The sequence below is a fragment of the Cygnus olor genome, chromosome 7 (genome assembly GCF_009769625.2).
Source record: "Cygnus olor isolate bCygOlo1 chromosome 7, bCygOlo1.pri.v2, whole genome shotgun sequence".
NCBI lineage: Eukaryota > Metazoa > Chordata > Aves > Anseriformes > Anatidae > Cygnus > Cygnus olor.
In genome coordinates this window covers 917367-933102 of record NC_049175.1, presented here as the reverse complement: position 1 = coordinate 933102, position 15736 = coordinate 917367, and the positions used below count along the sequence as shown (strand labels likewise).

Genomic DNA, 15736 nt, shown 5'->3' with positions numbered 1-15736 from the left:
AAAAAAATAGTGTAAGTGTGCATTACCACCAGAAGTCACCACAATTTAGCACAAAAATAAAGTTTCTAAAGATTCAAAGACTTCTCTTACAGTTTTTTTTTCAGAGCTGGACTTTCAAAACATAATCCTGCATTTTACTTCTACAATGCCCACTTTGTACAATTTCCCACTGCATTTAAAAGACCTCAGGAGCATGCACTACGTACAAAAAAGCAGAGAGGTGTTAAAAAAAAAAAAAAAAAAAAACACAGATGCCCTCCAATCCTTGCAAGGCATACATGCCAGGAAACAAAAGATTGGAAAGGGGAGTAGGGAGTAAATCAGTTACTTGGATTTCTTCCCCTCAATAAACCACACTTCAAAGAGTTGCTTTTCTCTCACAAAAATCAAACACATACAAAAGCTTTCAATTTCTTTCATTGCTTCATTTCAACTTCAAGTTCATTGCTACGGTAAATTTTCAGCCTAAAACTTCATTAAAGCACAGCTGATTCACAGCATCTTTGATACTTTATGCTTTTAATTTGTATAATTTGCATTTTTGTGTAGAATCCACACCTACAGAATTACACTATAAGACTAAAGAAAACTTCAGATAGGTATGTATTTTATATACGTACTTTGAGACAAAAATATTTTAAGTTTAGACAAACGGAAAAAATAAGCCATAGAAATAAAGAAAGTAATGCCAATGACAATTTCTGTGAGTTACCACCACCATCACCTATTCTTTGTCACATTCAGAACCGGAGAGCATATATTATATCTAGTTTGCAAAGGGAAGCAGGTATGCTCGATAAACATCAGAGCTGAAGGTCCTCCAACACCAAAAGATCCTAAAATACCAGTTCACAGAAGAGCCTGCATAGGCTGTAATATAATGTACATTACACACTAATACATCATGAATAATTCATTTTAATATTCAGGGTGTTGGCTTATAAATAAAAATTGCATTTTAAATGCCCAAAAAACAGCTAAATAACTGCTAGATATGTAAACCAAATTGAACGTTATTTGAATCAAATTGAATGAACGTTAGATAACACCCCATTTATAGTTGAAGGTCAGTAAGCAAGATGTATTTTGATACTCATTTTCTTAGACGTACACAGATCACAACATAACTGTATTGGAATTGGGTTTGTATAGATGAGAATGTTTATGTACTTTCAAAAAACATTAAAACTGCTAAAATACAGACAGTGTGTGTGTAAAAACATCTCGTTTTACTTTGTGGTCTACTTCATTTTGAGTAGTATTTTGTATTGGACTTGATTACATTTCAGAATGACTGTGGTAATTCTGTTTGATTTACTGACAAGCCGTTTCAAAGTTTGGCAATTCTAGCATAGCACCATTTTTTTAAAAAAAACGTTATGAAGTACTGTTCAGAATGTTTTTTTCTTGTTGTCGTTAAAAATAAATAACAGTTTAAAGACTAATAGTAGTCAAAAAGACTAAGTCTTTTTCATTAAGACACTTTCAACACTAAAGCAAGAAGCTTCAGAGAATCAAATATTTTACATTTCACATTGCTCATGTGAACTACTAGCCACAGTAAGCGGTGACATCTCTTCACTGGCAAGTAAGTCAACGTGTTTACTGTAGTGTATGAAAGAACAAGCCTGTAAGAAGACAGAGACAGCTGAATAGTTAGAGTAATGCAAGACCATGATATGATCTACCTTCCAGTAACTCAATTGCCTCTACCTTAAGATAAGTCATCCCTATAATCTCCCTGTGTTCACTTCACTAGCTTAACACTGAGAAAATCAGACTTTGGCACAGAGATACCTGCAGCCTAACTTGCATTGTAGACATAAACAAAAGCAAAAGGCAGGGGAATTGTGTCAGGTAGGGTTACATATAATTCAACTACTTTTAAATCAGCTAGCTCTTTTTAAATATTCAGTTCAAAGATGCATGTGAAAGAACTCAGTTTTTCTAAAACCATTTCTCCGTTAAGACTAGGAAAACACACTGTTCACTTATGTTGTTTCATTTTATGTTCCTAATTACAGAGGATTTAGCATTAACACATAGGTCAGATAGGTAATGACAAATCCATTTTCTTTCTTCTCAGTTCGACAGCCAAAACCATCTAATCCCTGTATTACAAATTAAAAATACAGCTTCATTAAAAAAAAAGTGTATTTATTTTAGAGGAGTGATTACAATATAACTATGTTAACACCAGCCAAATTCTGTGTGGAGAAGACAGACATGGGTCATGCTATTCCCAACAATGCTATTTTTCAGTAGTCGGTCAGCTTCATTGCTGTTATCTTCTTTAAAAAGCGTGAGGAAAAATTTAGCTTATGCTGAACTTTTTTTTTCCCCTAGGGCTGAAACAAAGATGCCTGCTCAAAATGCCTAGATCAGGCTTGTTTCAATTTCTAATGACTCCAGTTGTAGTGGCTAAGCTCACTAGAGTTTAGGTTACTTACTGTTCAGAAATATTTTGTTTGCTTTTTAATTTGTGTTAACTTCAGCTGGTTAATATAGCTGACCAGCAATGCAGCTCTAGCTTGGCCACAAAAATGCCAATACAGAACAGCATTACTGCTGATTTATTAAATGAATTTGCATATGCAAGTTAAATGCAGACATCTTTATTCTGAGTGCAAACAAATCAGGTGTTACACTATTCTTTGTCTAGAGATAGCAGCTTTTCCTTCTTTACAAGTATAACAAATAATATAAACACACTGCAAAACATCTGATATAATTTATATGAATTGCTCATACTCCCTCAGGATTAAGACAATTAAAATAAATAACATGGCATTTTTTAACTCTAGGTCAGTAGTTCCAACGTGGTTTATGTCAGCAGCAAGCAAAGAGATGCATCATAGCTTCTCAGCAGCCAACAAATAGTTCTGCTGCACAATCACACTCCTACTGGAAAACCTGACACATTACCATCATATATTATACTTATTATGAACCTTCAACGTCAGTCTCAAGTGAGCCAAAAACCCAGTCTTTAAGAAGACTAAACCAATCTTCTCCCTCATCCTCCAAGAGTCATCGCCTCAAGTCTGGTGGTCATTTTGAGTGCGGAAAATATGCACAGGGAATGCAGTGCTAGTGCATGCACAGTGTTCATTATCCTATCAGACGTGTGTCAGTACAAGTTTTGTAGAAATCCCTTAAAGAGGACTGCCAGTTCCTGAACCAGCACTTGAGAAACAAGCACCCCTCCCCTCAAAAGAAAAACAACCCTCATCCGTTTCACCTCCTGAATCCAAGTCCTGCCCTTAAACACAGAAACAGGTAGGACTCCCTTGGCAGCTCATTCATGACTGTCACTTGTTCCTACAACACACAAGTCAGTGATGATATGCTCCACAGTGTCAACAAGAAAACATTAACAAGTACTAGTTCACTCTATTATAAATTCCAGGTTAACAAAAACCAACAAATGCAACAGTTTATCATTCATGAATGCCATTGATCATTCAAAATTCATGTTATTGAATCTTAAGTACCACATGAAGTACATTTCATTACTGGGACATGGTTTTGCTTTCCATTTTTACTGTATTACAATCCAAGCAGTCATACATTGCTGCACAAGGTCCTTGTTTTCAGCATGAAGTGGTACCATTTAGCAGTGCTTATATCACATTTCTATAGTGACTTAACTATGTAAGTCTCCAGAATCTCCTAAATGTTGATCAAAGCCTGGTTGCTGTAAGCGATTAACAAGTCTTTTCCTTAATCCCTTACTCGCTTTAGTGAACAAGAAACTATAATGAAGTAAAACTCTACACATCCTAGAAAATGAGTACAGCATTACACACATATAAAACTCACTAAGAAGCAAGAAAACAGTTTTAGTCTCATTTTATACACGTACACACACACCCTCCAATAAATAAATATTCAGAAAAAAAACAAGTCAAATCCTACCAAACAAAACAGCCAAACAAGATCACACACCAGAAACACAGCATAATAAATACTGTAGTGGACTGTATCAAAGGCCCATTTAGCAAAGTATCCTGTCTGCAAAAGTAGCTACAAATACATGCCTTCAGTGGGTTAAGAACAGAATAAGCATTTTTCATACTTCCTTTGGGCACTCTCCCATCCTCCAACAATTTTCAGTTTTTAGGATTTCCTGTAGTTTGCCTATTTGATATTCCACAATGAATTCCTCTGAATACTTGCTTGTTATCCTCCAAACTTACATAAAGGAATTGTAATAGTACCTGACTTGCATGAGTTACGTCCCTCTGCTGTTGGTTTATGAACTATCTTAACGCAATGCCCTCATCACGTTCTTGCACAGGAAGAAAAGTAGAAACTTCACCTTCTCCATGTGCTATTCAAGGTGTGGGATGGTAGCATATAGTGACATTTTAGCCTCTCATCCTTCACTGATAAACCTAACTGTTGGTTTACATTGTGACCACTACTGAGCATATTATGGGTGCTCTCACCAGCATATCACAGAACCAGAACCTGGCTGTCGTTATCAGTGATGGTCAGTTCAAAGCCAAACATCCTGTCAGAAGCAAGAGCTGCTGCTCTCCCACACACAGGCACCACTTCAGACCTTCCAAAACGATTTCATCCACTCTTAATATCAAATAACTCACTTAATGTGTTCCTGCTGTAATTTCTAAGTCATCCGTTAATCTCACTATCCTGCGTAAGATTTTGGGTAAATCATCAAGTAGTTTCACCTCACTGCTCATTCTAGTTTCCAGGGCATTAGTGAACACTGTTAAAAGCACCAATACCAGCCCAGATCTTTAAAGCCCAACTAATTACCTCCCACCATTGCTAGGGTTAACCATGTAATTTTTCTTTTCACTTTCAATCTTCTCTTTTCCATGACAGATCTTTTCTTATTACCGTGGCTACTTCATTTTCTTTAAAAGCCTTCAGACTGTGCCAAAAACTTCAGAAACCAATGCGTACCATACAACTCTGATTACCCTTTTCCTGTTTGTAATATCTCTAGACACCATGTATCTAAGACACCAAGAGGTGTCTTAGAACGCAGAATTTCCCTCACCAGAAACACTTAATTCACCCAAAGCAAATATGCGCATCTATTTAGGGTCTGCTAATTCTCCTTCTTTGCACAGAATTTCTAGTCATTTGCTCCATAGGCATGTGAGACCTATAGACTTCCTGCTCCCCAAGTTTCCCTCAGCGGAAACTTCTCAGGCAGTATCAATGCCTTGACGGACATTCTGGATAGTCTCCAGCGAGATACTGTAACTCACTAATAACTTAGCTCATAAAATATCCTGAGTTGGAACGGACCCACAAGAATCATTAAGTCCAACTCTTGGCTCCACACACCACCACCCAAAAATCAGACCACGTATCTGAGAGTACTGTCTAAATGCTTCTTGAACTTCAGCAGGTTTGATGCTGTGACCACTGTCCTGGGAAGCCTGTCCCAGTGCCCGACCACCTTCTCAGTGAAGAGCCTTTCCCTAACACCCAGCCTGACCCTCCCCTGTCACAGCTCCATGCCATTCCCTCGGGTCCTGTCACTGTCCCCAGAGAGCAGAGCTCAGAGCCTGCCCCTCCACTCCCCTCATGAGGGAGCTGCAGGCCTCCATGAGGCCTCCCCTCAGCCTGCTCTGCTCTGAACAAACCAAAGGCCCTCAGCCGCTCTGCATACATCTTGCCTTCTTCTAGACCCTTTTCCATCTTCATAGCTCTTTTTCAGATACTAATTGTTTTGTCTGCCGCAATATAAGAACATCAGAGTGCACACAGTGCTCAAGGTGAGGCTGAACCTCAGCACTGCTGTGCCTCATGTACCCAGTACAAGGCTGGCCCTTTCGGCTGCCAGGGCACGCTGAGACTGGTGTTCAACTTGTTGTCAACCAGAAGCCCCAGATCCCTTTCTGTGGGGGCTTTCCAGCCTCTCATCCCCCTGTCTATACCTATAGCCAGAGCTGCAGAATCCAACACTTGCCCTTGTTGAACTTAATATGGTTGGTAACTTCCCCATCCTCTCATCTATCATAAGATCTCTGTAATTTATTTCCTTTTTGAACTTGAGCTATTTCATTCTTTAACTTCTATAATTCATTATAGTATCTGGTCCTAGCACTTTTTTTTATTACTCATTTCATCAACCTACAATGGAACATTTTTTTCAATGCTGTACTGTAAGTTCTCTTCTGACTTCATCTTTGTTCTCCATTTCATTGTTTTTCCAATTGTCTGTTTTCTTACTTTGAGTATCTGCTTATTTTGTTTTGGGGAATACAGTAAAATACAAATTCATTTTGTACATATTAGAGAACATCAATGGAGAGGTCACTGCCTTGAGCGTATAGGGCAAGTTCACTTCAGAGAAAAGTCTGCCAGTTGACAGTCAGAAGCTTGGCAATTCCACAAGAAGTTGTGATCTATGATGTTTAAGATTTAAGATAGCAGAAGGAGAGTATCATTCATCCTTGACACTGAGCCATGAAATTAAAAATGTCAGTCACTACTCTTCAAATGCCTCAAATTTCCAGGCAGTAATACCACACATCAGCTGGCTATACTGCCACCTTCATACTTCTCCATCAAATTAACACAAGATTTGAGAGCACATCATCTCTGATACCATTAGGCAAAACAACAACAGCATATAGGTAAGTGGTGGTGTTAGTCTGAAAAAAAGTTTATTTTTAAAGGAAAAATACCATAGATATGCATAAATATAATAAATAAATACCATAAATATAATAAATACCATAGATATGCATAAATATAAACAACAGGAAAAGTCACTGTTGGCAGAAAGGTCATTTCTAAAGAAGGTCAAACTCAAGTTTCCAAAGAATTATTCACATGAGAGTATTTTCTAATATGTACAACAAAAGCGTTTAACAATGACCCATCATTGGAACAGGTTTTTGGTACCAACAGTAGAAGATTGACAATAAAATGAGTTTACTTGATGAATGCTGGTGGCATATCCCTTTTCAAGATCTGGTCTTCTGTAGTCTGAACTGTCTCTTTTCCAACCTGCAGGAGAAAGAAATCAAATGTAAGATTCAGAATGTCAGTGTAAAACCTGTAAGAATACAAATAGCAACAACAACTAAAGAAGGATTTGTGCTAGTGACACTTCCTTTCACTAGGTTAGTTGCTGCTGTATCTAGTTTTGAGACCTTTATACCAAGTTAGCCTAATGTTTTAGAAATCATACCTTGTCACTCAACAGCATCCCCAATAAATTAACTGGCAGGGCACTCATCTCTCCAACAACACTCCACAGAAATGATATTATTTGTTTGCCACATTTGTGTCAAAATACAAATGACAATCAACTCTGCAGACTTCCCTCCCTCCTAACCCAAGTGTCAGAAACCAAGTTCAAAGTTGAAAAAGATTGCCTTCATTTTGCTACTGAACTTGTCCACTCTATTAGAAAAATGTAGTTAATTACTGAGAACACAATCCACATCTCACATCATCCTTACGCAGAAATAATTACAAAGAAGCTAATAAAGGGATAGATAGAATAAGATCCGGGTTTTTCTACACACTAACTCATGGTATACAATAGAAGTCCTTGTAATTGGTAGCTGGCTCTCTGGACTCTGAGATCACCAACTTGACAAAATATTTCCAGCTTCTTTGTTCACTGTATTTTCCAGCTGAATAAGCCATTCATAAAAGCATCTGAAAGCAGAAGGTCTTTAACCCAGACACTAGTGTGTGTCAAGAGCTGCCAGGCCTGCTCAAGCTAGACAAGATAGCACTGAAAAATCCTCAATCAGCTGGTATTTAAAGGTTTGTTGTTTTTTGACAGTTTCTAGTGTGCCAGCATGCTCAGCAGTTGGCAATTCTAATGTTGTACAACCTTCTAGAAGCACTACTTGGCTGCACATTTACTCCATTTGCCAAAATTGCTGTCTTGCTGTCTACCTACTTGTGTCCTTTTCAGAGGGGCTTTACAGATGTACCCTAACCCTAATACTCTATTTGGTTCAAACTTAAGAGTCAGTCTAGCCTACATTTAATATTTCTTAATTTAACTAGCGTTACATTTGCAATTAGTCATGTAGATATTTATAAGTGACAGAGGAAAGAAGAGAGATATTGAAGGTTTTCAATTTTATACTAGATTTCTGCCTCTATGCTGACTGTAGCTCACTAACAGCTGTACACCCCGCTAGTACACAGCACTGCAGTATTGCCATGACTTGTAAACTCCATGACAGTGCCTCAGGAGCACCCTTGTGTCTCATTCATTTCTTGGGGCAGGGTTACATGACCCCACACAGACAGTACACCATTGTTCCATTTATTTCCATTGCATTTTATTTTTTTTTTTAAATATTTATCATTTGTGCATGCATGATAGAGACAACACCAAAAAGGAGTTATTTGCATAAACCCTGGATTACAATGATAGATTGTGCAGACAGGGAAGGCTGTCATGAGGTGAAGAAGAGTAATACTTTATTTCCAAGATCTAGTGGGGGTAAGCCCATTGCCTTCAAAATTTCTCTTGCAGCTGCACCAACCTGCACGTCGTTCAAAGTTTTTTTTAATTTTTATACAGAGTATTTTTGAGGATATATATTTTTAAGGTATGAAATTTTAGTTTGCAAGCAAGGAATGTAGCCCTCACAGGTCTTTCCACAGGTCTTTCTAATAATCAGTATTCAGCTTGCTATCGTCGATTGAACAGTCAGTCACAAACAACTAAGAAACCATTTCTGTTTACATCACAATATGCTTTATATAAGTTCATATAGGTTTATTAGCCCAGTCTGAAGAGTCTCTTCTTTAAGAGCTTGAGCTCATTATCTACTAGTTATAGACAAACACTTTATATACCTATATGTATACACACACTGGCATTCTTTGCTATGCCTAGCTAGAATCTTTAGTCTTCACATGAAAGTAACAGAGCACGAGTCAATTTCCATTTTGATTTTTTTGTGGGGAGCTTTAACCTCAGAACTTCTGGAACAGAAACTGTCTTTGTCCTAGACTCCCAGGAGAGCCTATTTCTCTTCCAGTTCATCACAAAGCAGAAACTGGCTCCTCCTGTATTCTTAGCACTATATAGCACACAGACAAGACATGAGATTTTGGGCAGTTCCCACGAGGTCTCAATTTAAAAGGTCAATCTTCCTAGAGAATAGAATATCATGAAGAGTAATTTCTTAAGTACCAACAGTGCTCATACTCAATCTGTTTAAACATAGAACCCCGTGGTTCAATTGAAAGCATTCCATATTTATGTAGCTATTAACCTTTCCAGAAGTTCTTTGGATTTGTAAGCAAGGTATGGAGACCGCATAACACAGCATACCACATAGGATTTAACAGGCAAGTTCTCAAAACCTGAAGCCACATTCAAGGCTAAAAATACACAATCCCAGAAAGTTGTGTGTTTTCCTTTTTAGCTATGTGGCTAGGAGGATTTTTTACTTCTTGTTTCAATGAGATCCAGTTTCTTCGGACTGAACTTTATATGAACTACGTAGTTTTCAGATGCACCACTGTGTAATAAGATAGAGATTCATCACTCAGCTCCACCTTCTCCAAAGTCTAATGACAAAGGAATTAAAGGGGCTGGGGGTTCTTCTTAAGATGTAATATCTATGTGTTCCCTATTTCAGACAGGAAGGTTTGTACAGCTTCATGCTAATAAAGAACAGTTACCTTGGGAACCTTTTTCTATTCCTATTCAACAGGATAAGTGTGGGGGGAAAAACAGGATTCAAACTTGTGTTTCGGATATTCTTACCACCTAAAATAATCCTCCCTTAGCTAACTGAGAAGCAGCACTCTCCATAGAATTTAAATTAATGCCGTTAAATAATATTGAATTGGTTATTACCCACTGCATCAAAGCAACTTTGCAATGGTTAACACAGTAACCAGACCTACACTTGAATGTAGTTATCTGCACAGAGCAAGGGAAGTTCTCAAGCAAAATTATGAAGATAGTTTCACTGTTACAATTTCAACGCATCCACATTCATCTCAATACTCTGTGTGACTTTATAAGAGGAGCTTCACTTGAACTAAAATAAAGAAGGAGCTACTTCCCTGCTACTTAACTACTGGTAACCTGAGACTGTCAAGCTCGCAAGCCTAGAAATTTAAAGAAAATGAGACACACGTGACCACTGGAAGGCTTCTAGGAGCACAGCTAGACTAGGGGCGCAGCTAGAAGGACCAGGAGGAAATGAAGATGTCCTGCTGCTTTTGGATTTTAATTTTATTCATAGATCTTACTCTTATCTGTCATTGATTTGTAAAAGATCAGTATGCTTCCAGTTTCATGCTCTGGAGTACTTTCTCCATGGAAAAGCAAGAGAGACTTTCTCTTGGGCCATATTTTACAGCTTTTTGTCATGTTTGCTTCTACTATAAGAAAACAGGACAGGAAGACCCCAAGAGGTCCCTTTCCCATCTCCTTAGCATGTTGTGTATAGCTAAGAACAGTTTTTCAGTAAGAAGGGGAAATAGTTTCAGCTTCTGTAATTCTTTAAGAGTTGGTTTGAACCACAACACAAGACACCACAAACATTCAGTAGTGCCTAGTTCTACTTGTAGGAAGAGTTTGAAAGACAAATAGCTTGTATGATATGAAAAATGTGTTTAACATTAGAGTCCAAAGTTTGTTTGTTGATCTTTGTGGGTTGATGGAACACAAAAGTAAAGATTCTCCTGAATGCCTATATTGACATTACCAAGAATTTGCCAGATGTTGGAAGTGAAACTTCTTGCAACTTTTACATTAAACCCAGTTAAAAAGGATTAAGACATGTTAATTTCTGTAATGTTACAGAAGTTGATTCAAAACATATGTCATTTTATCAAGGTGCCCAAGAATATTCCTGTGTCAACATGCAGTGAACACATACAGCCCCGGCTGTAACAGTAGCAGAGCCCCGGGTTTCTCTTGAGGAATAAGCCGCAGTAATAGTTTCGCTTGACAAATTCAGAATGCTAATCAAATCATCTGGTCTGTATGCTGTAAAAGCAACTTCATCACAAGCCATCTCATTAAAATCCAGTTGCTGGTTTGTGCATTCTTCCATGTTTAGCAAGCCTCTAGGAAGCATAGTATCAATGGGAGCATTTAATCTCACATCAGAAATTTGTTGCAAATCAGTACAGCTCCATGAAGTTCTCCACAACTTGTCAATTTCTTTAGATGTCTGTCCTGAAACAATGAACTCAAGTATTTGCTATAATTCTACAAGGAAAACAGTTTCTACATTGCATATCTATGTCTGGAATCCTGCTAAGATGAGCTATTCTATCTTAAATAATTTCAAAGCAGAGTTGGCCAGTCCTTTTTTTCTGATCTTATTTCTGTGAAGTAGAAACTGGCCTTGATTTCCAGACTATGAACAATCCATCACGCAGGGAAGTTATGCCACATTCATGCCTACTTCTTGCTAGCACAGATTTTTATGTTTTAGTCCAGAACAAAAACAACAACATGAACAGAGATAACTAAATCTCCTTGTGAAAGCACTCTGAATACAGCTTACAGACTCGGGGGGCCTTACACGTGATAGTATAAGAAAAACAACGGCTGAAGCTAATGGTAACCAGTTGCATACTCTGTACCTTTCAGAGTTCATCCCTTCCCCCAGGACTTGCCCTCTGAAGGCCAAAGCACATCCTTTATCTTGATCTGAGTTCAGAGAGTTTGTCTCACTGGGCTCAAAGTGGCAAGGGTACAATAACTACTTCACAATTGTTCACTTTTCCCTTTGTGAAACCAGTCACTTGAGCCAAATTAACAGGGAAAGCCTTTGAGAAGGGGGAAGGGGCTCCAGCAGCAAAAAGAGAAGCAAAGGGTACTTAGCTCCATTTTCCTTCATTGTTGTCAGCCACAGTATTTTCATTGCAAACCACATCCTGTTTTTGTTTACAGTATCAAGCAGATCCAGTTGTTGGTATTTCACTTTATTTTACTCAGATCTTTTCAAGACAGCTGCTCAAGTGACTATTTATTTTTAATCAGGCTCTGACCCCTAGCTACTGTCATCCACATGATAAGCATTAGCAAAACAGAACTGCATGCATCCTGGAATAAATGGCAAAGCTTTGTGCTTTGCTGTTAAACCCAACAGCTTCAGGGTGCATCATGACATTACTTGGTCCTCCCCAAATTTCACAAGTCATTCAAGAATTTGGATGAGATAACATTAACCACATCCAATAAAGGTTTGTTTGGTTGTTTGTGTTTTGTTTTTTTGTTTTTGCTGTTTTGTTTTTTTTTTTGCAAACAGTGAATGGAAGAGACAAGCAATCTTGAAAAGTTTAATAAAAAAGAACAGGGTTACATGCTATTCCTCGATTTAATCTTTCTCATACCACATGATTGAAACAAGTGATTTGTAACTAAGAAAAGTTAACCTTTATTGTATCTAAACTACACAGTATGCTTTTCCTTCAAAGGCTCCCTTGAAAGTATCGAATAAAGTCAGTTTCCAATTTCATCACTACTCATCTCATTTGGACTTCATTAGATTGATACATCACTTAAATTAGATAGTTTAGCACTGATTTTAGCAGCATTATCTAAGTTTTTCTACTTAACTGTAGTGGAATAGGACAATACAATTAAAGGCTGAAATCTAAGTCTAAAGAAACAGCTGAATTCTCTTTTTTGCTTCTAGTTTAAGCCAACCTAACAATGCACATATTTGTGCATCTGTCAACAGGACTGCTTCTTTTTCCCTTCAAGCTAGGCACAAACCTAAATAGACCAGATCAGAGCCTAGCTGCTTTGCCTCTCAGTTAATATGGATGCTGTATATTGGCTCCGGGGTAATCATGAGAAAACCAAGAGACTGCATTCCAAGCATAGCAAGGCATAGTTTCAAAGTCCTCTGGCAATAAGTCAAGTAAATTAGAACACTCCAGCCATCTGGTCCCTAAAACAGCAAGCTGACCTACCTGTCTATACTGGAGATTAAGACAAATTCATTTGGCTCCAGGCAAAGGAAATCCTGCTGTCCAAGTAAAATACGTAACTATAGAACAAAAACCATATGGAAAACAAGGTAACATCATTTGGGTACCAAAGATACTTATTCATACTGTTAGTGTCTGCTTTGGTTAATTCTAAGATACATAAACTTGACATAAAGGAAACAAAAGCACAGAATATGTGAGACTTTACAGAACTACTCTAATTTCTGAGTTAAAAACTGCTTTAAGACATGCTGTAACTCCATTTCAATCTAGTAACATAAGTGAGCTCTGACCTTCAGGCACATACAAAACTCAGCTGGAGAAATAAGATACAGTAATCATCCTCTGGAAATGAAATTCACAGCTGAATTAGCTACTTTTACCTTACAAGAAGGTCTACGGAAGGTTCCTCATACCATACAGCACACAGGCTTTGAAAGCACTTCCAGTTCATTCCTGCACACCCAGACTTGTGAATCATCACGAAGTCTCTGAGCACCTCTTACGAGTCCTGCTGCAGAAGTACAGATTAGTACTGTCCTAAATGATAACAGATGATACCACAGAGCTAAGTTCTCTCCGTGTTCAGATGCCTGTCTGAACAGCAAACACCATACACAACAGTGCTGTAAGTAACCCTGCATCTTCTAGTACCTACCAAAACCCTATCCAACATGCAGCTACGCAATTTTTCCCCACAAGTAACTGAGATACATCCTGTCCTTCCTTTTCATCTAAACACTAAACCAAGTGTTCAGTCAAAGAGAAGTACCAAGAAATTTCTTAAGATTGTATGGTCACCAACCAAGCCAAAAAGCTTCACCACAGGAAGTTCATACATATTTCAAGGGCATGAAAATTTTTCTTCCACATACTCACAGGTCACTCCTCTACCTCTCTTACAGGTGACAAAACTCAACTGAGACAGCCTCTGAAACAACCCAAACTATAGCTTCACATAGGTAGTAATAGACTTACTAGATTCCCAGATTGCTTTTCCTACATCAGGATGCAGAGCTTGAGGTGGTCTTCATAAAAATCATATCACATTGGTATTTCACTTATTCGTGTTGGCACAGAAAACATTCAAGAAACAGAAAGAGACAAATGAACACACTGTTACTTAGTGAATAATAAGTTTCAGAAGCAGAGAAGGTTCACCCAGTTTAAGACCTCCCACTACATAAAGTAGAAGGCACGTCTACTATAAATGCCTTCGTTTCATTTTGATATTCAGTTAAATTTAAGATCCGCTTGTTACTTTCAATAATTTTTGAAGACAGATAATTTCACATGTATTGCTAGCTTCATGAAAAATTTTCATGTGTCAAAACCAAAAGTGTAGGTTAGCTATCAGACTGAATTTTAATATCTTCCGTTCATTACATATAAACTTGGTCAGCACTGCTTCCCTTCTGAACTCCCTCCGTGAGCATCAGTGGTTCCAGACTAAGACTTCCTTTTTTCTTAGAGTTCAAGACAGCAGCAGTTCACTGCAAAAAGGTAACATTTTGAAGCATGAGAAAGGAAAAAGCAGTTTTGAACAACCCTTCTGATAGCAGATAAAGAAGAGCATCCATTTTCAGACTAAGCCACAACAAAATGAGAATATAGATTAACTTCTAGCCTCTGACAGCAGTGATGCTTATCAGTAGCAAGATAGCCAAATAGAACAATACTCACCATCCCACTATTTACATGACATTGCATTTTAACTTACTCTAAACACCATTATTGACACTGCTACTGTCATAAAGCCACCTTTCATTCCAACCAATTCTGAAATTCTTACGATTCCCTCCCCAGCGCTCATGACTGTTCCAAGAACTTGTTCTCATGTGCCCGTCATAGATGATTGCTCATTTATCTGCATCTTTATTTCCAGCATTTATTTCCATGATCTTAACAGGTTACTAAAACTAACTGGGTTTAGGGCTAAACAATGTACTGAAGTAGGGAAGGAACATGTAAGAGATGCAGCTTTCACTTGTTTACTCAAGTCAACCTGCAAACGCAGGAACAAGATAGAATTCTACAACTTTTGCTCAAAAGTACATAAGGAAACATTTTTCACTAGGTCCTTTTAATATTAAAGAAAAATATTTCCCTATTTTAATACATATATGGTTGAAGAAACAGACACTTCTCTCACAATCTGGGATAAGTCCTGCCACAGTAAATGTTTCTTCACCAGCAAAAGATACGCTAACATAGCATTTTACACTGATTATTCATCTTCTGTAGTGATATTAGGCAATTTGTTTTTAATAAGAGACTCATTTTTCTTGTGTAACAGTTGATTCAAGTGTAAAGTTAATGAAATAAATCATTGCTCAAATGTTTAACGTGATGCTTTGGTTAGCCACAACAATATCTAGTTACATTAAATAGAAAAAGGACTATAAATGGTGGGCTGTTTTCTAAGGGACAGAGCTCATTTACAGCACCATTAAAACCTTACCTGTGTCAGAAACTTAATATGACATGATTATTTTCCAGGTTGATTTTGACCCCAGTACTCATGGCCACTTATACCTGCTCTGCAATTAATTCAATGTGTAGAATATGACTCACTTATGTGGGAATCACCACAAAAAATTTGCAAACAAAGCATCCTCTATCAGACTTCTGCCAACTGCGTGCATATTTTTAATAAAATCAGATAAAGAAGTGTCTGATCTGACAACAGTTCTGGGTTAGATGAAACAAGAAAATTAGCATCAGCAAGAAACTCAAAGGTCACAATCAAGTACTTAAACAACGGAGGAACACTAAAACACCTTTACCATTTCATATT

General features: G+C 37.7%; 1 protein-coding gene across 3 annotated transcripts in view; it reads right to left on the bottom strand.

Annotated features, from left to right (window-relative positions):
• Window positions 1-15736, bottom strand: part of VCL (vinculin) — a 63839-nt gene that overhangs the window by 35221 nt on the left and 12882 nt on the right. For all 3 annotated transcript variants that reach the window (XM_040564491.1, XM_040564490.1, XM_040564492.1), the window contains exon 2: window positions 6929-6999. In XM_040564491.1, the coding sequence (XP_040420425.1) occupies window positions 6929-6999 (71 nt within the window). The remainder of the gene's footprint in view (window positions 1-6928; window positions 7000-15736) is intronic.